The sequence below is a fragment of the Panthera onca genome, chromosome A2, assembly GCF_046562875.1.
Source record: "Panthera onca isolate mPanOnc1 chromosome A2, mPanOnc1 haplotype 2, whole genome shotgun sequence".
Lineage (NCBI taxonomy): Eukaryota > Metazoa > Chordata > Mammalia > Carnivora > Felidae > Panthera > Panthera onca.
Genome location: NC_138340.1, coordinates 119,517,268 through 119,542,194, shown reverse-complemented (window position 1 = coordinate 119,542,194; position 24,927 = coordinate 119,517,268). Strand labels below are relative to the sequence as shown.

The following is a 24,927-nucleotide window of genomic DNA, read 5'->3' as shown; positions in this document are numbered from 1 at the left end:
CTGCAGGTCTCTTGTCTGTTGACTTGATTAATGAATATTTTGCTCACTAAAATTGGCCATTAATTATTTCCTTGGGTTGCAGCAATAATTACATCTTTCAAGTAAAATCTAATTAGCATAATAAGCAGAAAACACCCTGCCAGGTGATGGGGGATTGTGGGAGCTAGTTCGTCACCGCTAGAGATAGCCGGTTCACCACACGGTAAGCAGTGGTCATGAGCCAGCTCCCAGAAGTTACATTTAGCAGAAATAGACTAGCGCACCCCAGAATGGGAATTTAGATGAAGTAACTCTGTAGACACCATTGTTAGAAAATACTACCTTGTGATATACAAGCGTGATGCTATTAAATAATTAATCCTGTTACCTTTCGTTCATTTGTTGATCTTTTCAGTAATCGGTTCTTGCCAGCCTCCTGGCTAAGTGCTGGGCACAAAGAGAAACAGGATGCAGGCTCTGAAGACGATCAGTCTGTGGGGAACGTAAACATTTGAAAGTGTAATTCATCCTTTGACTAGACGTGTGTGCTGAGGCGAACTCTACCAGGTGGTTTCCCAGAATGCTTTGGAGGGAAAGTACCTTTGTGGTAGGCTTTGGGGGATGAGTCTAAAGATGACAGCAGAAGTGGGGAGGAGGTGTTTGAAGTAGAGGAGTAAGTAGGCCTGTGTTACAAAGTCTTACCAGCAGGCTCCTTCTCTCTCCTTTCACCCTCTAATCTCTTACTGGGGCTTCCCACTGGCGACCCCGACCAGAGGGCAGAGTCTGGGGGGACCAGCTCAGGGCACAGAACGGGGCAGAGAAGGGCAGGCAGTGGATCTGGAGAGGTAAACAGGGTAACCTGAACAGCAGGGGTGGGGCGTGAACAAGGTGCCTAAAGAGACTGGGCAGGAGTTGGGAGTTGCTAGAGGGTAGGGAGCATAAACTAAGGAAGAGCAGTTTGGAGCTAAATTGTGAACGATCCTCCATATATTTTAACTAAGTCTTTTATCCCACAAGCAATACAGAGCCACGTGGAGGGGTGGGCTTAAGGCATGATATTGATTCGTAATTTAGCAAGATTAACATTTTCGTAATTACCATTTGGCGCCCATCAGTGGATCCTAAAAGCAATTTAATGGATTGTCCCAACATTTTAAAAGAAGTATTATCCGTTCATTACATGTTGCGTGCAAATGCAGCGTAGTAAAGTTGCGTGATGTTTTGTGAAACTTTTGTATATTTCTGTGCGGGAGGTGTACTGATTATAATTTAAAATCTATGTCCTACTGTATGTTGCAGTGCAGCTATTGAGAAAACCCTGAGCTAGACTGTCGGCTAGAGTGTAGAGGTGGATGAAGGGGAGGAGAGAAGGAGGAACAGGCAGCGTGGCTGTAGATTTCAGCAACTAACATAGTTAAAAAAAAAAAAAAAAAACACTAGATGTTATCTTGGCATTCCTACTTAAAGCCATTCCTTTTTAAATATCTTTATGATATTGAACCCATATCCAGAGTATTAAACGTCATCTCAGATAAGCCGAGAAAATCCATCAGAGTCTTTCCCTTCCATTTTTTTTTCTGGAGCCCAGCTGATAGTAATGTTTACCAAATCCCCAAAGTCCCCTGAGCCTCTCTGAGGAATCCGATGTCTTGCAAGTTCTTTGATAACGTCTATTTTACTTAAGTATTACAGAGTCTTGTATTTGGCTTGATGTGCGATAAAATCATTTAAATGTGTCTTGGTTTATAAACTGAAGGGCCTTCCTTTTTATCTGCAGAGCAAGTTAATTGATCACACTGTTTCTAGTTAGTCCCAATGGCTTTTAATACGCTCAGCTTGAAAGCTAGCCAGTAAGTTCTCAGTCTCTTCTGAAAAAGACCTGTGGCTCTTTGGAAAAGCAATTGGAGAATTTCCTGACTCTTCCAGGAGAAATTAACACAGGTGCCTATGCACACTCTCTCGAAGCTCCAGGGATGGCAAAGAAAGGAAAATGAAATCTAAGTTCTTTATGCAAATGACCATGGTCACTATTTTAACATATATAGGTCAAGCCTTCTCTTCTCCATACAGTATTTGCCGGAGAGACCAGTAAATATGTGGCCGCACTAGGTTATTCCTGCTGGAGAAGAACTCCAGGGCCACTTTGGGTTGGCAGCTAGAGGCTGGGCCTTGGAGTTTGCGGTAATAGTTCAATTAAAATGCAGGATTCTAGGGGCGCCTGGGTGGCGCAGTCGGTTAAGCCTCCGACTTCAGCCAGGTCACGATCTCGCGGTCCGTGAGTTCGAGCCCCGCGTCAGGCTCTGGGCCGATGGCTCGGAGCCTGGAGCCTGTTTCCGATTCTGTGTCTCCCTCTCTCTCTGCCCCTCCCCCGTTCATGCTCTGTCTCTCTCTGTCCCAAAAATAAATAAAAAACGTTGAAAAAAAAAATTAAAAAAAAAAAAAATGCAGGATTCTCACCCCAAGATTGTGAGGGTGTGGTGCACTATCATTCTCTCCATTTCACAGCAAACTAAACGCTGTGGGTTAGAAATAATTCGAACTAGGACTAGAATCTGTGTCTTCTGGTTCTAAGACTGTGTTCTTTAAGATCAGGCACACCCAGAGGGGGAACTGAATAGGAGATGCGGGTGTACTAACCGCATTGACGCCTACAGGTTCCAGTTTCCATCAAAATTTGTCCCTGTGTTTCATTGCTTCCAAAGCTTGCCACTGCTTTTATGCAGAGCCTTTCGTTTCTTTTCGTTTCTTTTCGTTTCTTTTCGTTTCTTTTCGTTTCTTTTCGTTTCTTTTCGTTTCTTTTCGTTTCTTTTCGTTTCTTTTCGTTTCTTTTCGTTTCTTTTCGTTTCTTTTCGTTTCTTTTCGTTTCTTTTCGTTTCTTTTCGTTTCTTTTCGTTTCTTTTCGTTTCTTTTCGTTTCTTTTCGTTTCGTAGAGCTGCAGGCACAGTTTGCTGTGGGATGGGGCGGCGGCGGCGGCGGCGATGAGAGGGAAAGCCGCATAGCAATTTAATTTGAGAGGACCAGGTGGTGGTTAGGGTCAATGGCATGCACTTGGAAGTCAGGCCTGAATCTGAGGCTTCGTCACCTAGTTGTGGGACCGGGATCTTTTCTGAGCCTTGAATTTTCCTTTGGGAAAGGGATGGGGGAGAGATTTCCCTTGCAAAGATCTTACGAGGACTGCCCATTCCATATTGGTTCATAGTAGGTATGTGCTAACGGTTATGATACCTTTTATTATCAATTGTTATCACTACTTAAAAACAGTCGTTCACAAATGTAGTCCACGATGTACACAGTAAATGCTTTCAGACCTGACTGCCCGAAATAATAGTAACAGCTATGATTTATTAAGTACTTAGCATGTACTATCCACTGTGCTCTGTGCTGTGTATGACTTATCTCTTGTAATCCTTATAATAACCTCATAATGCGTAGAAACTATGAGTCACTGTCTTCCATATCAGACAACTTAAACTTGGGCTGAGAAGCTTGCTCAGACGGCACAGTAAGCAGCAAAACTGTGCCCATAGCTACCACATGATGGTGCCTGTCTAATGCAAGTAAATCTTAAAAAACCAACCAAACAAAAAACAGGAAGTCCACAGTTGCTTCCCAAAAGTCCCTCCACAAAAGCCAAGGAAGCCAGGAGCCATCGGCCAGGTGCCAGGGCCATGCCAGGGGCCCAGATTCACACCATCACAAGATGGATGGGAGTTATACCCCAGCACACATCCCCCATCATTAGCAAGTAGAATGAAGGGGCCGAGCCTGCATAGAATGGGGAAAAATGAATCCCTGACGACTTCATCACCTTGGTGGCCCATGAGCCTGCGTGTTGCGCTCCTGGCTGCAATCTGGGCACAGAGGCTGCCGTGTGTGGGATCCCATTGCCAGCCAGCCAGCCAGGCAGAGCTCCGCCAATCAGACCAGGTCACTAGGTCCAGATCATCAGCTTTGTCTCCGTGCGTGCGTGTTTGTTTGTTTGTTTAAGGACTGATTTAGCTTCCCTGGAGGATGAGAAGTAAAGAGGGTGATTCCTTTTGGCAAATCCTTGCCTTAACTGGCTTCCAAAATGCAAAGCTAATATGCTTGGTTGTGACCTGGGTTTGTATCTGAGGTGAATAATGACAGTGCAGGAAAACCACACTGGTCGGGCCAATCAGAATTAGGGGAAAATCTGAGCTGCAAAATACTTCAAGTGATGCAGTCTTACTAATTTTAGGACCACACTGTGAAGAAAATCAATGACCGCCCCCCCCCCCCCCCCCCGCCCTTCCAAAAAAGGTCCTGGTCAGAAGTCTTACCACAATGCTCTTATGAATAGATGAAAATCACTCACGATTCAAGGATTATTGCTATTTGGTTGGTTGTGATTTGGTTTTAAAAATACTTGAAGATATTAACCTGTCAACATAGTTATTAAGGCTTAACACTTTCTGTATAGAAAGTAAAAGAGGGGAGACCAGAGTCCAAGGAAGTCTGAATTTAAAAGGTTTTACTGGATGTTGGGCTTATTTATAAAACCTTTGAGTCACTTTCAATAATTCATTGCCAGTTTCACAGTTGCCTTTTTAGTTTGGGGAAAAATGCAAACTGTTTGCTTTAATGGCTTTCCCAACCAGTTCTCTATCCCTTTCCTGATTTCTAAGCCATCTCAGAGTCTATGTTAGTGATTTTCAACCCCAGTGACCTATTAGAATCTTTGGAGATGGGTCCTGGGCATCCAAATTTTTTTAAGCTACCCAGGTGATACTAACATGCAGTTCTGGCTGAGAACCATTGGTCTCTAGGTACTTGGTGATACAGAAATGAAACCAAATGATACCAACTTTTTATAGGATCCATAGGCATCAGGTTTCACAACTGTAGCATGGGGGTTTCTTCTCAGCTTAGACCTTTTCCAACTGGCTCACCGCCGTATTCATCCCTGTCATGTCTTTAGAGCCCTTCTCTGTATTTAAATCATAGAACCTATAGAAGTAGTGAGAGATTCCTACACTTAGCAGAAAAGCAAATACTTTTTATACGAGATCATTTTTATTACTGATCAAGAGAAGTGAAATCCTCACGGGTCTTGAGAACTGGGGCCCTTTTTGGGGGTGTGGGGGGAGAGACCTTCAGTGCCCAACACCCAATACTTGCCATATATTTGGCTTTCTGTAAATACCAGCCATTTTAATCTTGATTTCCTAATTGGGACTCACTTCCTTATCAACTTTTTCTCCTGTAGAATCCAAGCTTGTCCTAAATTTACGTTTTGGCCAAGGGAGAGGGAAGGGGGGCGCCTGGGTGGCTCAGTCGGTTAAGCGTCCAACTTCGGCTCAGGTCATGATCTCACGGTTCATGGGTTCGAGCCCCGAGTCGGGCTCTGTGCTGACAGCTCAGAGCCTGGAGCCTGTTTCAGATTCTGTGTCTCCTTCTCTCTGTGACCCTCCCCCATTCATGCTCTGTCTCTCTCTGTCTCAAAAATAAATAAACGTTAAAAAAAAAAATTTGAAAAAAAAAAAAGGGAGAGGGAAGGAAATTTCTTCAGGTGCAAACAGGAGAGATGTCCCCGTTGATGTAGGTTTCAGGTGAATGCAATTCATGGCGTGAGAGCTGCCCTTTAAAGAAAAAAAATTTCGGCAGGTGGCGGTGGGATGGGTTGTGGGGGGGAGGGGTGAAGAGGAACAAATGGGAACAGATCTGCATTAATAAATATTCAGACTGAGTCCCACTCTTGTGTCAGTGTTTGTAGGTGGTGTTATTACATGTGGTATTGGGTGATGGGAGTTGTGCCTAGTCTCATTTTTCACTTTAATTGCTTGCCTGAAAAGATCCTGACAGCTTCAAAGGTTACTGCTGGTTGCATTGTTCATAACTCAGAAGTAATACGCATGTGCAATTTGCTTCATTATTGCCCACTAATAACCAATTCTGGAGAAAGTCCTAAAGCCAGCAACGAAACTATAATTTGACATGACGGTTTCCTCCTCCTCCTCGTTCTCCCATTCTTTATCCCAGTTAGAGAGCCACAGGTGCTGCGTTGATGCAGGTACGATTTTACTCTGATTTTCCTTCCATGAATTTAGTATGAGAAATTCTTAAAGATTTTTTTTTTAATCCAAAAAAAAAAGGGGGGAGGGCAGAACAAAAAATATTTAAAGTTTCAGATTAGAACTTCGGGTCCAACAAAACAAACTAGGATTCCTGTTATCTTGTGCTCTGGTTGATTTGGGTTGGCTGCACATAGCTCACGAAAACGTTCCAACATAAATGGCTTAAGTGGAAGAGTTTGCTTCTCTCACTTTCAAGAAACGTAGAGGTGGTCGGTCCAGGAGTGGTGTGGGGTTCATGGGATCAGGGCTCCAGACTCCTGCTGTGTTCCTCCGCCAGGTTCCCAGGATTCTCTCGAATCCAAAGTAGGTGCAGCAGGAGCTCCAGTTATTCTTCCAGCCAGCGGGAGGGGGAAATTACCCCCCAGAGAAGGGTGCCTGCTTTTAAGGAGGCTTCCCAGACACCTTACGTCCTATTGGCCAGGACTCAGTCAACATGGCTGCTCCCGGAATGCTGGGAAATGTGGGCCTCCACCAGGCAGCGGTGTTCCTGACCACTGTGGAGGAACCACAGAAAATGACTTGGATGGCAGCCAGCAGTTTCTGCCACAGTGTGTGTAAATGATGAGTTCTTAGGTTTCCGAGGCATCAATCTGCCCCTGACTGTAAAATGGAGTTAATCCACAACCGTGCCGAGTTTAATTGCAAAACACTTCATGGGCTGAAAAATTGAGTAGTCGTTACACCTAACCCTGCTTATTTAATCCCCCATTTGCGCCATAGGGCAAAAGTACTATCTTTATCAGGCTTTTACAGATGGAAGAATACTAAGAAGTGAAAGAGGTTTATACAGCTAGTATTGAACTGAGGCGGTTTGACTTGTGTGGGCTCGCGTTAGAATCCTGAGCAACACCAAGAAGGGAGAGCAGGGGTGACTGCAACGGCGAGCCTTAGAGACTCCGGTACCAGATCATGTAAAATACTGGGACTCTGGGCCCTCTGTGACTCAACACCCCCAACTCCTGCTGTACTTCCTGTGAAAGGTACCAGTTACTCGGTTTCTGGTGCAGTACAACCTCTGGCTTTTCTTTAAACTGGAGAGGATTTCTTTATCCCTGGTAGGTCCTCGGTCAAGGCTTACTGATTAGCTGGCTGAGTTCTGTGATAACCAAGTGTTTAGTCAGAGCTGGGTCTTTACTGTGTATCGTGGTTTCGAGGGACCTGCTCTGGTTCAAGTGCCTGCTGGAATGTGTGGCCGTGTGATGGGATCTTTAGCACTCCGTTTCTGTCTGGCCAGGCTTCTTGGTCCTGCAAAATGTCTCCCCACACATCAGAAGCAGACCTCCCTTTTTTTGTGTCAAACCCTTTTCACTTTCGAATTACTTCCTTGCTTTTGATAACGAGGCGCTCCGATCTATACCATAAGAAAAATTAGGTCTTTCCTTTTCTACTGTCACCAGATCTTATATTTCTGTATTCTGCTTTCTCCTCCATTCTCCACCCCCTCACCCCCACCCCCTACCGGTTATTCTTCTAAAACACAGACCGTATCGGTTTACACCTTCAGCTGCTCTCACGTTGTCCACAGAATGAAGGCTGAACCCTCCGAGCATTTCAGACCTTGCAGGGTGGGGGCCACATATGAACTGCAAGAGAGTTCCAGCCACACTGGATGTCTGGCCAGGCTCTGCTCGTGTTCGTCTGCTCCAACTGTGTTCTATTGACTCACCATTTTTGTGCCTTTTCTGCCTGGAGATTTAGTTCAAAGCTCACGTAAAATTTTCTTTCAAGAACTTTCTCTGATTCTCAGAGAACCCTGTGTTGTTTCTGCAGCAGTTGGTAGGATTCTCTATACTGGCATACATCACAGTCTGTCTTGGGTTATTATTAACTGTGAATTATGTCATTTTTCTTGCTCAGTTGTGAATCGACTGACTTAGGATGTCCTTTGAGCAGCTAGCATAGGGCAGGAGTTCAGCATGTATTTCTTGAAATGAATTCCATTTCTTTGTTTCCATAAAGAGCTCTTCTCCAAGTTCAAATAATCTCTGGTATCCTTCTTTTGCACCTTCTTAATAGCCTTCTGGCCTCCTGATTCAGACAACAGAAATTAACAGAAATTATCATCCACAGGGAACAGAGGCGCCACCATTCCATTTCTTATAATATCCGTGTGGTTCTCAGCATTGACACTATTGACATTTTAGGCCAGATGATTCTTCGTTGGGGGGAGGGAGAAAAGGGGGGTGTTGTCCTATGGTGCGCATCGTAGGATGTTTGAGCAGCATCCTTGGCTTCCACCCACTAGATACCAGTAGCACCCCCCACCCCGACCCCCTTGTCTCCAGGGGAGACATTACCAAACACCCCTGTGGTGGACAGAACCCCTGTTCCAGAATCTCTCCGTAAATGTCCTATAACTAATGAATATGGCTCTTCAGCCCCGCTGCCTTTCCATAGTACCCATAGACTTCTTGCCTGTGCCTTCTGCTTCGAACTCCATGCCAATTTTATAGATCCCCTAACCTTACCCATGAATGACTCCCTCCCCTCAAAACCCAAGGCCATTCGTAAGTGAGGCCTTCCCACATCAGCCCTATCTGCACTGTTCTAACTTGGCATCCCTTTGGAGCCCTCTGAATATTGTAGGTACAGTTTTCACATTATTTGTATATACTGGCACAGGCATTTGTGTGTGGCTCTGTGTTCCTCTCCCGTCTGACTCTACTGGTCGAATTGTCTGAGCTGGGTGCTTCTATTTGTGTCTTTTGCCTTCTGCATGTCCAAGGCATGCGTTTATGTGTTCAGCGTACATCATAATGAACAGTGATTATTTACAGAGCAGTGGGCTTATGATGTGTGGCCTCTAAGGTCCGGTCCCCTAAGGGGAGCGTCCGTTTTGATGGGAAGTTAAGCAGATTTACACATACGTATAGTGCACCCAATGGTAGAGGTAGCATATAGGCTGATGCCTTGGAGAATGGGTAGGGTCTCCTTTGGCAAATAATTTTAAACAAAGGGAATGGAGGGGTCTTTCCATAAACGGAGAGTTCCCTCCCAGCCCCGAAGACAGGACTTCAGAGCCTCATTCTCCCTGCTTTTTCTTTTGTCACCTAGCCTTACCCATCAGCAGCTGTCTTCTCTTGCAGATACCTGCTTATTAAAGGCTCTTCCATTGTCCAGGAGTGACATAGATGCTCCTTGATGGTCTTTTGTGTAGCATACTACTTGGATCCAACATCAGGCTCATTTCTGGGGAAAGTAGGCCTGTATCTTTATGTGTGCATGCACACATGCACGGTACTCAGTTTTGGCCTTACTCCTGCTTGAAAGAATTTTATTGCGTAATCCCAGCACCTTAGTCTCCGGGGCTGCTGGGTACAGAAGTATAGGTTGTATACTTCACAGGCATACGCGGCAGCCATGATGGTCTCCGGCAGGCCCTCTTGTCACAGGTAACAAGGTGAAAGCTTGGGTAGATAGATAACCCTCTGTCACCGTCAAAGAGTACGGAATGATAGTGTCATAGATATAAGGCCTATGTGTCTCATACTTAGGGAAAACTAGCTCTGACTCTCAAGCAGTCTTCAATGACATTGATAAAGCGTTAGAAAGCATCCCAGTCAGGACTATTTCTAATAACCTGAACCCTCTGGCCATGCCAGGAGCTGGGAGGGCTGCAACATGCCATGTTTGTTTATGAATCAGCCTTCTAGAGCATTGTCTCAGTGGTTCTTGGATGAATAATGTTTACCCACTCACTTGGAGAGGAAAACTCCAGCTACAAACGTGTACATGAATGCTTTTTTTTAATAGGTGGTATTACTGTGCTGCACAGCGGCCCTGACTTTCAGATATTTAACTCATAAAGTTTACAGCAACACTTAACTGCATCTGGATTTCACATTGAATTTAGGAAGGCAAGAATCTCACTGTAATTTCCACTGACTGCCCTGTAATGGAAATTATGGCTTAGGAAAAGTTTCAAATGACGTGTCTATAAACTGAGGAAAAGTTGATCCATTCAGAGGCTGGTTATGTGCATTGTAGGGTTGTTTGTGTGTGTGTGTGTGTGTGTGTGTGTGTGTGTGTGTGTGTGTGTGTGTTTGGTTTTTTTGAAAGGACCATTTCCAACCAGAAAGAAATATTTATTTCAGCAGCTGAGGCAAACGAGCCGTGAATTAAAAGTTGGTCTTTGTAAATTGTTGGTTCATCAAAATCGGTGCTGAAAGTGGTGCGAACGTTAAAATCGAACTGTGCTGGGCTTTTGAGAAAGCTAGAAAGATGGTCTGCCTGGAGTCCAGTGTTACAACTGGATAGTAGCAATGCGTTGACTTCCGAGGAGGAGTGGCATTGTTGATGGTCAGAATACCCGCCTAATGGGACTCAGCACGTAGGTCTTCTGGTCCTTGCCCTGCCATTAACTGGGGCTGTGCGAGTAGGTATGTCACCTGACCTCCCAAGTCTTGCCCTTGCTCCTGTCTCCATATCTCCCCACCCCACCCTACTGTTTGGTTTGGTATCTCCCATTCATCTTCATGACTTTCACCCAAATGTCCAATGGCCATTCCTTGACTATTCTTGGCTCCTATCTAAGACCGAGGCAATAAAAAGCTGATAAGAGGCTCTGGATGGAGACATGGATGAGGCTCACTGAGCATGGGCTTAACTGCAGGGGGGATCATTTAATTCGAGAATTGCCGGATGTCAGCATCTGGTGGTCTCTTCTCTGAGCCCGCTTAATCAGAGGACTCCACCAGCCAGCTGCTGGGGTGGTTTGGGAGCAACAGGGTAGGCCTGTTTCTACTCGCATCCCCTTTTCAGCCCTGGCCTCCCCCGTTCCCCTCTACCTCTGCTGTGCTTGATTTCCTGGTTCAGTGCCTCTGGACAATTAACCATTGAAACAAGCTTCCCATTTTCTGCTCTGAACTGTCCCTTCCTTGCCTTGTGAGTCTCCAGGTGCCTCCAGGCCAGGCCCAACTCAGGGCTTCCATAGCGGGTCCACCTCCTGGCACCTGGGTCTCTCCCACGGCAGGCACTTGAGAGTGTAAGCTGCTTCTCCTCTCTGGGTCACTTTCTACTCCTGCAGGGGTTTCCCACCTTCCAGAATCCTGGCTGAAATCACTGGTCTGCTGACCTCTCCCCTTTCTTTCTTCTCTCCCTCCGGAGATTTTTTCCTATTCCTGTAGTTCTACTTTAGTGGGACCTCGGGTGATGAAGGAAACAAATGCCCGTGATCCGTCTGCCACGTTTGACCAAAATTTCTACTTTCTGGTCCTAAAACTAGTGTATCCCTCCAATAATTGTGCGCTCTCAGACTTGCCAGCCACGGAGCTGAGCGCTGGAGAGAGAAGAGAAGAGGAGACAGGTTTTCACCTCTAAGAAGTGTGGAAGGGGCAGGACGGACCCGGATGACGCCTCTGTGGGTCCTGGCGAGGGAGTGGGGCACAGAAGGGATGTGGCGAATGCAGCCAGGGGTGTTGGGGAAGGCCACACTGAATAAACTAACACTCTGTGGTCTTTTAGGAGTTCAGCTGTTAGGGGAAGAGGGAGCACAGGCTACGCCCATTAATTATGACTGAGGGAGCCCAAAGAAAAGTGGTGGATCCAGCCCGGATCTTCTGAATCCTGCGTCTGACTGCGTGGGCCTATGCGTCTCCAGGGTCTTAAGCGCTGCTAGTCCCTCACTGCTTCCACACCCACGTCCTCTCAGCCTCCCACTCTTACTATAGACTCTTGGACAAGATCCTGGTTTGGGGAGAACGCCAAATGTGAAGGGGGCCCTCTCAGGGGGGCATGATACTGCCTCTTCGGCTCACTGGTGCCCCTCTCAGCCTGGAAACAGCTCATTGCTGATCGAGGCCTCGTCAGTCTTGGGGAGAGGTAGGACCGCTGGTTCCTCACTTTCTCGAATTTGTAAGTAATTCAGGCCTATAAAAATCCTAACAGAGTATGCTAGCTAAGGCATAGCCAAGGCCCGTGAGCTTATTAATTAAGCCTCCGTTAACCCAACAAACAACCTTGATGGCTTTATTTTGGCTTGAAGATAGTGCTATAAAAGTCCCCACATAGGCCACAAATCCACTCGGTTGCCACTGGTCCCCCACTCCAGAGACAGCGGGGCCCGATGAGCATGAGCCATACTGATTGGCCACCACGGCCTTTCCTTCGTCGTGTTTTTTTTAAATTTTTTTTTAATGTTTTATTTATTTTTGAGACAGGGAGAGACAGAGCATGAACAGGGGAGGGTCAGAGAGAGGGGGAGACACAGAATCTGAAACAGGCTCCAGGCTCTGAGCTGTCAGCACAGAGCCCGACGCGGGGCTCGAACTCACGGACCGCGAGATCATGACCTGAGGCGAAGTCGGCCACTTAACCGACTGAGCCACCCAGGCGCCCCTCCTTCATTGTGTTCTAATTCCGCTTTCTATTGAGAAGGGTCTGAATGCTGTCCTTTTCCTTATTTCTGCCATCTGCCTCGCCATTTTCCTCGCCACTTGAGACGTAGTGGGAGCTAGTGCCGTGACCTTGAGCCCTTTGGCCATTGAATTGAATCTATAAAGCCAGGAGTCCCTATGACCCTAACGAGCTACAGAAATCTTCCACTTTGTGCGTAGTCCTTCCCGTACCCCTGAGTGTTCAAACTACTAGCCCGAGGTAGGAACCCTGGAAGAGGCACATTGCCGTCTATTTTAGAAGATGCCACGTTTCATGAAGCTGAAGGAGGCGGATAGGTTTTTATCACTTGGGTATCTATAAACCTTTACGTTCGATTTCTCTTAGCCATCAGTCAGTGGGCATCAGGGGGTGGTATGAGGCAGAAAAGCAGAATCCCTCCGTGCTTTTTCTTGGCTCCCCCGCTGCCCTGCTGAAAACATTTGGGTTTCTCTTCTTGTCACTGCTTAGCGCCAGAAAAGTGGTAGAGTGTTGTCGTCTGTGGCCGTAGACAGCCACATTATAGAAAACGCTTGCCTTCCTGCCAGTTGCTGGCTTGTGGACCATCCTGCGGCTGTGGGGGGGAAAAAAAAGGAAAGAAAAAATCAAGTGCCTCGATCCCACAGCCCGTTTACCGAGGTGGATTATATCTCTGGGCCGTGGTAGCCGATGTTCCAGTTTCAGGTTTTTATTGGCGCCATAAACAAACAAGCCAGCGAACTATCTGGGCGACTGTGGGCTACAGCCATTGCCATTCATATCCCATTTCTTCCTGCAGCAGCTTATGTGCAAAAAAGTTCTCCATGGCGTGGCACATGGAATAGGGAAGTTCTTTTTATTGCCTTCAGTCCTATCCAGTGGATAGCATTGCTCTCTCCAGCCCCTTCTGACAATGGACGGTCCGTGTCCCCGAGGAGCGCGTTGTCATCCCGTGTGACAATCCTCGTCTCTTTTTGCTCTAATCCTTTCCTGTAGAGAGTTTCCAGCAGCAGGCGGTTACGTTTCTGCCAGGGAGAGAGAAATAATAAAGGCAGCTATTCTACTTTTACTGAATGTGAAGGGCTCAACGGCGTAATTAAATCCATAAAACGGTGAGTCACGATCACGGCGCACCAGCCAGCCAGGAAGCGAGGGACGGAGCCGAGGTTGATTTGCGACCAGCAGCTGATCCTGTTCCTCCAGTAGCACTCGTGTAGGCCTCTTCCTGATTTCTGGGCACCAAGCGCCTCATTTCATTTTTAAGAACGCGAAGCTTTAATGAATGTTCCAAAGCTTGCCCAAGGAAACATCTAATCTGAAAAAGATGTGGTGAAGCCTGGTAGATGTCTGTCTGGAAGGTCTGCTTTCTTGTCAGTTAACCAGAGTCTGCATCCGAGAAAAAGGGAATCCTGCCTGAGGTGCTTCCAGATGGTCTTTTTGTCATGGAGACGGTGGCGTTCGGAAGCTTCTGGAAGTCCATTTCGCCACTAGGTAATTTGAGGGTATGTGAGCATTAAGCCTAGCATAGGTTGTGGAAGGTAGTGAAACACCGTAAGAAAACGGTGTTTCAAAACCTTGCTTTGCAACTGGCATGCAAACATTCTTGATTCTCTGTGAAAGATTATAAGGTGAAATTTGTGTTGTCAGTGGCCAACACCATTCATTTGAGCATCAGGGAACCGAAGGATTTTATATAAGGTGTTTCTTCGCCTTCTCCAAAGAGGCATCAGCACATGACAAGGAAAAGAAGGATATAACTGTATGTTTGTGTGTATACTTGGTCACACACTAGTAGAAGAAAAGTGAAAGCCAAGGTGGCTTAGAGAGGAGCCATGTTTAAAACAGTTTAGAACTTTTATAACTTGGAAACAAAGGAAAGCTCCGGAGGATGGTTTGTGAGAAAACAGACCAAATGTCCGATAACAAGAATGAAGGCAACAGTGGAAGATACAAAAATGTTCATTGGCCTCCTAACTCTTTTCCCCTTTCAACACACATTTTAGGGCGCCTGGGTGCCTCAGTCGGTGAGCGTCTGACTTCAGCTCAGGTCATGATCTCATGGTTTCTGGGTTCGAGCCCCGCGTCGGGCTCTGTGCTGACAGCTTGGGGCCTGCTTCAGATTCTGTGTCTCCCTCTCTCTCTGCCCCTCCCCTGCTTGTGTGTGTGCGCGCTCGCGCTCTCTCTCAAAAATAAACAAACATTAATTTAAAAAAAAAAAAACAAACACACATTTTAGAATGGCACTCTTCTCTTTCAAAACGATACACCTTATGAAATCCGGCACCAGATGACTCTGAAGGAATGGGTTTTAGTGAATCAAGTTCTGGCCCGCGTCTCAAAATCTCAGCACCTCTGTCATCAGGCGCTCCACGTGAGGTCAAACCGTTTTTGCGAGCGTTTGGGAGATTTTCCACCCAGACATTTGCAATCATTGCCTTGTTCTTTCTTATCTTCCTCTTGATTTTCGTGGTTTTTGTTTCCAATCTCTTGCTTCTTAACCTCGTTAAGCACCTGCAGAGACCTTGCAGGATTGGTCTGTCACTCACCATTTGCACACATAGCCTGCCCAGCATTCCAATGGACTGTTCTGGGGGATAAAACACCCTGGTGAGCATTGTTCTACTGTTCCTCTCTAGTGAACACAGGTGAGGTGCCCAGAGCATTTCTCAGAAACACAGCTATGCTTTGGGGGTCACAGCCAACTTGGATGAGTGTGAGGAGAGGTTGTATTTGAACACTAAGCTTCCCTTGAAGAGTGGTTGCCGGTATTTAGAGATCCGTGGGTCGTATCTGCGGGCGCAGTGATCTGCAGCCAGCCTCAGTTGCATATGTAACCATTGTAGGAGGGAGAGGAAATGCCGAGTTATTGATCTGTTCTCACTCGTGCTGCCAAAACCCGGAGACCCGACTTGCTGGAGCCATTCAGAGAAGCTTTGTCTCTTGTTTCAGAATTGGGCTTCGAGGATCTGCAGTGGCAAAGACCCAGGAAGCGGGAGTTCAGAGTAGTATGTGTCTAAAATTCTTGGCATAGGAAAAACAATGAAGTGAACATGCGATTCTTCACTTTGGCACCAAGAATAAAATTGCCACCACTTCCCCGTGCGAGCCTGGGAGTCAAAAAGCGTTGGAAGTGGATTGTTATGCTATCATTTTTGCCACCCGTGCTCTCTGCCACCACGTCTGCACCCCCACCCCCGTCACCTGTTAATGTGCTTTGGGGTTAGTGCGTGTATCTTACATCTACCACGTGCAATAAACACTTCCTGTACAAAGGTGCTTGAAACAACATCTGTCATTACATCAAAGAAGGTGTTATTGCCCAAGTGCAGCTGGACGAGTTCTAATAACGAGATGGCTTTAAATGAGGTCATAATGAAAAAGAAATCTGTGTGAAATGCCTGGACCTTTTTCTCGTGGAAAATAAGCCGTGTTCAGTTTTCCCCCTTTTATAGTCCCCCCATACAAACGTCGCCTTTGCCTGTGTTGAGCGCAGTCTTTGTTCGACGTGAGAAGCTGGAGAATACGCTTCTGGTTGTGAAAAGTGCACTTTTTGTGCGTGCCATGTTGGAGAAGCACCATTAAAGAAGGTTGCTATGGTGTTGAATTCTCTCTTCGGGGGGGGGGAAAAGCCCCTCTGATGAATGTGGTATTTGTGGATTCTGAGCCAGCATGAGCATTCCTGATTGAGAGTCTAGAAAAGCTTATAATAAACTCATTATATAATTAAAAAGGACAAGAGCTACCCTCCAGAATGTGAATCCAAACCCAGAAAAGTCTTCAGTGAACAAGAACAATACTCAGTAGATTTTCAAATTGATGGAGCTTTCCAATGGCAACTAATTTGTTCCAGCATTCAAGTGAGCATAATTAACAGAGACTTTCTTTCTTAGGCCGATTACCCTCCCCAAACCATGCCAACATTGTAACTGTAAGCAGTGAAAACCAATATTTATGAGGGGGATTGTGCAAGAGTTTGTGTGACAGATGGACATTTTATCACTGTTGATGTTTGGAATTCCCTTGAAAAGTAATGTAATATCTTGTTATTTATGAATGAAAGAACAAATGATTGTGCGTTGCTGTCTGGGTTTTCTTTAAAATGAGGTATGTTAAATCTTTCTCTCTGTTGAACCTCGATTACTTTACGTTAGGTACCCTCGTATATTCTGATGCAAAAGCTGAAAAATCATAAATGTGTTTTTGTTACAGATACAGATCCACGTGTTTTAGAAAAACAAGAATTACAGCAGCCAACCTATGTTGCCCTCAGTTACATTAATAGGTAAGCCGTTTTCAGAATTTATAGCAACCTCGTATCTCCCACATGTTTATTTTTTAAATGCATCTTTTTAGCGGTAGAAAAAATTGCTTTCTCCCAGTCTTAACATATTTACTGGAGATTATTTCACATCAACCTCTATACAGCATTTTCTTGCTTCTCTGTTGCAAAGATGTAGGATTGTAGTTCTCTGTGCATATGCCTGAAAACGTGACTGATTTATAAGCTCATTCTGGAAGTATTTTGTATGCAGACTTAGACTATGCTCTTTTGACTTCATAGGGCAGTTTGGGAGATTAATGGATTTATGTTTGAGTGAACCTTTTAAACCCTCCGGTGAAGGGGTACTTTATGAATTCAGAACATTGTTGGAATATCAGAATATATCTGCAGGTAACAAACTGAAATAATTTAATATCAGAAAGTTATTTAGTAGCAGTTCCTTTGTAGTAAAAACGTTCTCAACAAGCGACCCCCATCTGTGTGGAGTAACAGGAGTTTTTCCTGAAACTGACCGTGTGAGCATGACTTTAGAGAACACTTAGAACTTGATACGAGTCTGACGGAGGACCTGGTGTTTTCAGCCAACGTAAGTGATTAAGGAGACCGCGATTTCTGGAGACAACCTAAAATCGACTCATGTTAAGAAAACACACATCCCCAAAGAGAAAAAGGCAACATAAAAGCAAAACTGGTTTTTAATGAGAATGAGATACTCTGCTCGTAATTCAGTGCATGCATTTCTGTCAACTGCCCCCTTTTTTTTTTTTTTTTTTTTTTTTTTTTTTTTTTTTTTAAATATATGAGGCGAAGAGTGGTTTCAGTCTCTAGGTTCCAGAGCCGAGGTTCAGGGTCTGGAGTAGAAAATGGGGAATGAATGATCTGTGTTGTTTCACTTCGACGCATTTTGGGGGGAAAACTTACTTAAATCTTCAGAGAGCTTTGAGTTAGAGTTGCGTGTACTCAGTTCCACTTTCTTTTGCGAAGCAAGTTTTTAAAAGGGTTCATTAACATAAACATCTATTTGCATATTGCCTTTGGATTTCTCACTTATCAGCCTCGCCTGGAAGTGAGATAAAGTCTCTACAGTTTCTTAGTGCCCATAATTTTTGAAATGTTTTAAGTGGAATACCTTCAAAATCACACCAGATACAAATACAGGTGTATATGCTTGTCTGAATTTCTCAGAAAACTGGTTTCCCAGGATCAACATGGGTCTTAAAGGCTTTAATTGTACTTTAGAGTTATGTGTACGTAACATAGGTTAAGTAGCCTACTAGTATTGGACAGTAGGATCTATAGGCTTATGGACTGTGACATTGAATAGGATTAGTGTGCCTACTGTTTTAGGTAAAATAAGTTACCTACATTTATACAGGTATAAATACCAAACTTTAATCCAATAAGAATGTGTGAGATTTAAAAAAAGGTTTTTTTTTTAAATGTTTATTAATTTTTGAGAGCGAGAGAGCGTGGGTGGGGAAGGAGCAGAGGGCGGGGGTGGGGGGTGGGGGGAGACACAGAATCTGAAGCATTGTGCTCCAGGCTCCAAGCTGTCAGCGCAGAGCCCGACATGGGGCTCGAACTCACGAACCATGAGATCATGACCTGAGCCAAAGTCAGACGCTTAACAAACTGAGCCACCCAGGCGCCCCTGGAATGTATGAATTTTTTGTATTCAGTCATTCATCATGTTGCCAGACATGTAGGCTGCAGCGATGTACTCATTACAGAGGCATCATACTCACCAAAGAAATACTCTGCCAGGTGTGACCTAGGACTACAAAAAAAGACAATAGGGATAAGGGCCACACCCAAAAACCACCAGAGAATTTGAGTCAAGTATGATAGTTTAGCATAAACTGGACAGTAGGATAAGCCTGAATCCCAAAGTCTTGGCATAGGAAAAACAATGATGTGAACGTGAGATTCTTAACTCCAAATTTACCATATCCTGCCCTAGAGGACACAGAGTAGACGTACAAGGGGATTGATAGGTTTGCTGGTGATCTCTAGGTTAAGAGAAGGACTGTGCATGGACGGTTGCCCAGGTTACTAACAACCTTTCTCCCTTGAGATCCCTTTGTGCACAGTGCCACATTTGTAACATGGTACTTAACACCTGATAGACACTCTGGGTATTTGTAGGTGATAGATAAACACCTAGTAAATGAGAGGGCTGAGCAATGAATGAATAGCTACAAGGAGGAAGCCAAGTCTGGCCCCAGGGAAAGATATGCTAAAAGGCGCCTTAGGGCCCTTAGACATAGAAGGGAAACCTTGAAATTCACATGAAGCCAGTACAAGAGTCAAGAAGAGAGCAACAAGGGTTAGGTAATTGGAAAGAAAGCTTGACGGCAATATCCTGAAAACAGCAGAAAAGAGCACTATTGAAAAAAAATAAATAAAGTTGAACAGATAAAGATTTTTTTTTTCCCTCAAACCTCAGGGGAAAATAAAGTCTAATTTTGCTGAGCAGCGAAGACAAAAAAATCTCTCTGCTCATATACCTGTTTATACAACTCTAATGTACGTTTGAACATCTCAAAATTGAGATGAAACTTTCTTGGGCAAGAACATTGCTAAAGACTGAAATCTACAGAGTTTGGGGTCCTTAAAAATGGAGCTAGCTTTTTGGATTATAAAAAGAAAAGAGCCGAGTGGAAACTGGAGCCTTTATTTATACTTATTTTATTAAAAAAGATTTTTTTTAGGGGCGCCTGGGTGGCTCAGTCAGGCGTCTGACTTCAGCTCAGGTCATGATCTCACGGTTCGCGGGTTCGAGCCCTGCGTCACGCTCTGTGCTGACAGCTCAGAGCCTGGAGCCTGCTTCGGATTCTTTGTCTCCCTCTCTCTCTCTGCTCCTCCCCCACCCATGCTCTGTCTCTGTCTCAAAAACAAATAAACATTAAAAAAAAATTTAAGATTTTTTAAATTGTAGGTAACTACACCTATTTCAAATATCTTTACTCTTGAATATAACGTGTCGAACAAATCTTGAATTCCTTGAAAAGCGGGTCTGTTATAACACCTGAGCAAACTGTAAAATGTAAATGGCTTAATAAGAATGAGAGAGACTGAATGAATTAGTAGGGTTATGGGAACAGTTTGGGGGCGGGGGGAGCCAGATATGAGCTTTAAGGACACAAAGCTCCGTTAATTTTGTCGTGTGAGGATCAACGAGAAGTCCATGCATGGGAAATTTAATTACTTAGTCTGTATAACATGCAAATGCCTGGAAAGTACAAAGGGCAATAAGAAAAGCTACAGATTTTGAATCAGAGAATAATGCAGATATAGTACTAGAAGGAACGAGTGTAACACTTCTTATGCTTGGAACTCGATGCTAAGCGTTTTTTACATTATTTGAGTCTTCTCAATAACCACGTGAAGCAGGTACTGTGGTGATCTCCACTGTGCAGGTGCAGAAGTGGTGACACAGAAGTTAAGTGCCTTGTCGTAGGTCCCCAGGTGGTATGCAGGGGAGTATTGTGTTCAAACCTACACTGCCAGACTCCAGAATCTGGGTTCCTCATCACTGTACCGGCTGATTTGTTGGAAGATCAGAGGGAATTTGGAAAGCTAAGGTTGGAAAAATACGGTTGGACAGCCGGGAAGAGGGGACACAGACCTAAAAATCAGAGTAATTGCCATGCTGTAGATAACCGGAGGGTCTCAGCCTAATAAAATCAAACCTAAGGAGACACCGGGAGCCAAGCCTGCTAGGAGCGAGGTCCACCAGGGAGGCCTAAATGGTACCTCCCTACTGGGAAAGTGAGTGAGGGTGCTAGGCACATCCTAGCATAGCAGGCCTCAGCTGTGCAGGGTAGGAACACGTTCCCATCTCCAGAGGAGAGAAAGGGCGGAGCTCGTGACTTTAGGGGAAACCATCTAACACTCAGCGTGTCCCCAATAGGCAAGTGGTGGGTGAACTGCAGAGTGAGTCTCCGCAAAAGGCTGATGAGGAGCACTGGGCTGCCCCTGGGGATTTCCTTCCAGTTCTTGTGATGTAGTTCAGGTAGCCCCTTGAGGTGACAAGATAGCTTATTAGTAACTGGTCACTCCCCCGAATGGGTAACGGAGCTAACTTACAGACGCGGTAACCTACATGGGCGTGGCTGTTGGTTGCGTTATCTTTTCTACAAAAGGTTCTTCTGAAGATGAAGTTTCCAAAGTTTAAAAATACGTGTATCACTTTGGCGTATGCTGTAAAGGGATATCCTGCCTAGGCGCAAATTGGTACCTTCTTGCAGTCAATCCTTGTCATTTACTACCTAATAAAAGTTTGATATTTTCTTGCACCTAAACTACAGCTCTACTGAAATTCTCTTTGTAAGGCTCCCTGCGTGGCTGGGCACAGCAATCATTAGGTTTGACCTCCTCTGAAAGTGGAATTTTATTTAGCTTAGTGTTTGCTATTAAATAGCAAATTCTAAAATGGGTTTCATAGAACAGCAGCTCTGAGGTGTCGTTTGTCTGCCTCTCTCTCTCTCTCTCTCTCTCTCTCTCTCGCGCACACACACACACACACACACACACACACACCTCATTTACTCATAAAGAATTCTGTGGTCAATTAAGTTTGGTAAATTTTGAGTTAAATCTGCAGCTAAGAAAACCATTGTATTTATCAAATCTTTTCCTTCCTTTGCTGCTATACATTTTAAGTCTCTAAGAGAGATGATCTATTGTTCATAGGGACCTGATCCCAGAGCACTTTTTCTGGAAGCATCTGATGGGACTAGTTTTGCGTATACCAGCAGGAGGTAGCTACAATTAGATCACTTTCGCTTACATCCTCAACTTCCCCAAGGAACCCTGAAGGCTTTTATGCAGAAAAGCTTTCTTTTCTTTTTCTGATTCAAAATGCAGAATGCTATTTTCTCTTTCCTCATGGTCCACTGGGACAAAGGAAAATAAAATTGTGCCCTTCTATGGTAACTCAATCAAATTTTTTGTGCCTCTTTTAATAGTGATCCCTTTCCTTCTCCTAGCCTTCCCAAACACCTAGTTGGCTTCTATTAAAATAAAACTTTGGGGTGCATGGGTGGTTCAGTTGGTTAAGCATCCAACTCTTGATTTCAGCTCAGGTCATGATCTCACGGTTCGTGGGTTCAAGCCCCACAACAGGCTCTGAGCTGACAGTGCAGAGCCTACTTGGGATTCTCTGTCTCCTCTTTCTGCCCCTCCCCCACTTTCTCTCTCTCTCTCAAAAATAAACATTAAAAAAATAAGATAAAATTTTTATTTTCTTACTTAGAAACCATCACTTTATTTCCCCCGTCTCCAGTATAATTCTCTTCCATCTTTGAAAGAGAGCAATGCAGTGGCTAAAAGTATGGGTAGAGTGGGGCGTCTGGCTGGCTCAGTTGGTAGAGCATATGACTCTTGATCTCAGGGTTTTAAGTTCAAGCCCCATGTTGAATGCAGAGATTACTTAAAAATAAAATTAAAAAAAATGGGACAAGTCCGGCTACATAGAGACCTGTCTCTACTATTCATAAGCTTTGTGAGCAGGTTGACAATCTCAGCCTCTGTTTCCTCCTCTCTAATGACACTTTCTTCTTATGAGTATTAATTCGTGCATATGAAGCACATGCATCTCTGCCTGGGATGTAGTGTTACATAAGTACAGGTTTTTTAATTATTTTTTTTATATTCTCATGCTAAGTCACCCATCAAGTCAGGATTAGAGGAACAACTGCAGAGGGGAAGCACTGCTTTGGAGTGAGACCAGAACCACTCCCACCAGGAAATAAGCTCCATGAGGGCAGGGGCATTTTCTGTCTCCCACAACTGTGTCCCCAATCCACAGAATAGTGTCTGGCATATAATAGATTCCTGATGTTTATGGAATGAGTGAATGAATGCATGTGAATATGTGTATAAGTGAAAGAGAGTGAATAAATGTCCAGGAACTTTGGGGACCCTTCTGTAAGAAACCAGGAGCCTCTGCTACCCATGTGTACTGAGAAGGCTACATGATCAGAATGGATGCTGTGCTTTTATTCAGCATTCCTATGGGATGCAGCACAAAAATACACTGGTGGTTATCACTAGTTTTCCTGCCATAAACAACTGGACAAATTTATGAGATCATGGTTTTTAGGCTCTGGATAATAGGTAGTAAAGACTGATCCCTGAGAGAGAGGAAACCTTAGACAAGCTCTCTGGTCGTTTGGCTTATTCTGAGGACAATTTCCTTATGGAGTGGAGTATGCTAGAACATAAACACAGCATAACATTCCCACTGTCCTGAAAAGAGGTCTGTCAGTGTTGGGGGCAACTAAAGCTGCTGAAATCTGTAGCACAGGGGGACTGGAGATGAGAACGAGGCTACAGAAGTCTGTATGAGGGTCTTTCTTGAGTCCATAGCTGAGAGTGGGCTGTACATGCTGTTATTTGGGGCAAGACTGAATCTTACCAAAGAGCAGCAACTACATGGGTAAGAATGAAACAGTGAGACCAGAGGTGAGATGGTGCCGGTAGGCAGGGCATTCTAGCCCAGTCAGCATGGAAATGACTGGTTAACATCCTACTCTTTTAACTGAGATATTAGAAATAAGGACTTTGTCCTGGAGTGTGGCCTGCTTTAGAGCCACTCTAACAATACCTACAACCAAGTCTCTCCAAGATCTTGTTTGGAAATGGGTCCTGAGAAGTTAGAAGTTCTTAGGGAAACACTTTGGGCTTTGCACAGATTGGCCCTGAGAAGATATAAATCTAGGCCTATATAAATTCAACATAATCATCCTGAAATTGAACTGCCTGCTAGAGCACAAGTCAGTAGTCTTCATAGGAATGAATCAGATATCACGATGTCTAATATGCAATAAAAAATTACTAGACATGAAGGACAGAAAAATCTTAGACATGGGGAAAAAAGCAGTCAATTCAGACCCTCCCTAACATTTGATTTGGCCCAGATGCTAGTTTTAGGAAACAAAGACTTGAAAGCAGTCATTATAAATATGTTTAAGAACTCAAAGGAAAAATACACTAAAAGGTTGTTTTGAATAAAAATAAAATCAGTCTGGATACTTCTTTTAAATCCTCCTACCAGAATATAAACTGCTTAATGAAAGCTTTCTTCCTCTTTCCCACTTTTCTTCCCACTCCAAAACCTCACCTAATTCTCCCAAACCATCATTCTGGCTGTTTCAGTTGGACTCATTTTTGCCAGATTATAGTCAGTCATACCCTCATAAAAAATGCTGTAATTAGCCAAGTGTGCACTGGCCTTCTATTTTATACAAACAAGACTGAAGCACTTGATTTTTTTTTTTTTTAATCTAAAGGCAGTAGGGTTTTTGTCGTTTGTTTGTTTTTTTGTTTTTTTAATGAAACCACCTGTTTGTGGTCTTCTGAGAGCAGTCCGTATTCATTACAATATAAGACCTGCTTTCGTATTTCCCTCCTTGGTCCACCAGATCTGAAGTTCTGGGTGCCCCAGCCCCATACTGAAGTTTGTGGGCTAATGCATGCCATAAACATGTTGCATGCTGTTAGATCTCAAACACCAGACATTGTGCTACCATTTTCTTAACCTGTTTTTTTACGAACATCAGTTGAAACAAAGCTGAGATGGCTGCCTGCCAGATTTTCCTTGTAATATCTCTAACCTGATTTGGCTTGCTCATTGTGTTCTGCAAAAAACCATGTACTCTCAAGGGACACTGGGAAGCTGGAAAGAGCCCTTACATGACATTTTGGCTCGCTTCAGCAGAATTAGCTTGTACTGCTGGCATAAAACACATGGTGAGAGAGGTGAGTCTTGGCAGAACTTGGTGATATGATTTGCTTGTTAGGCACTGGGCCTCTTTGCATAACTAACTTCTTTGTTGTCTGCAGTTTGTTCTTAGGGCAATCAGTGTTTTAAAGCAGGATGCATATACAACTCCACATTAGGCCATGCTTTTAGTCTTTCTTGTGTCCACCCATCAGTATTTATGACTGATCTTTTTTTTTTATTGTTTCAGTATAGTTAACATACAGTGTTAATATTAGTTTCAGGTGTACAATATCTTGATCCAACAATTCCATACATTACTCTGTGCTCATCATGGTAAGTGTACTCTTAAGTCCCATAAGCCATTTAACCCATCCCTCCACCTCCTCTCCTTTGGTAAACATCAGAGCTCTGTATTTAAGTCTGGCCTCTGATTTGTCTCTTTTTTTTTGTTTGTTTCTTAAATTCCATATATGTTGAAATCATATGGTATT

General features: G+C 44.3%; 1 protein-coding gene across 3 annotated transcripts in view; it reads left to right on the top strand.

The window, feature by feature from the left end:
* Positions 1 to 24,927, top strand: part of JAZF1 (JAZF zinc finger 1) — a 343,720-nt gene that overhangs the window by 178,540 nt on the left and 140,253 nt on the right. For 2 of the 3 annotated variants that reach the window (XM_060632790.3, XM_060632792.3), the window contains exon 2: positions 16,635 to 16,707. In XM_060632790.3, coding sequence (XP_060488773.1) covers positions 16,635 to 16,707 — 73 coding nt within the window. Of the gene's footprint in view, positions 1 to 5,832; positions 6,011 to 16,634; positions 16,708 to 24,927 lie in introns of those variants that run through there. The other variant, XM_060632791.3, reaches the window with a different exon arrangement.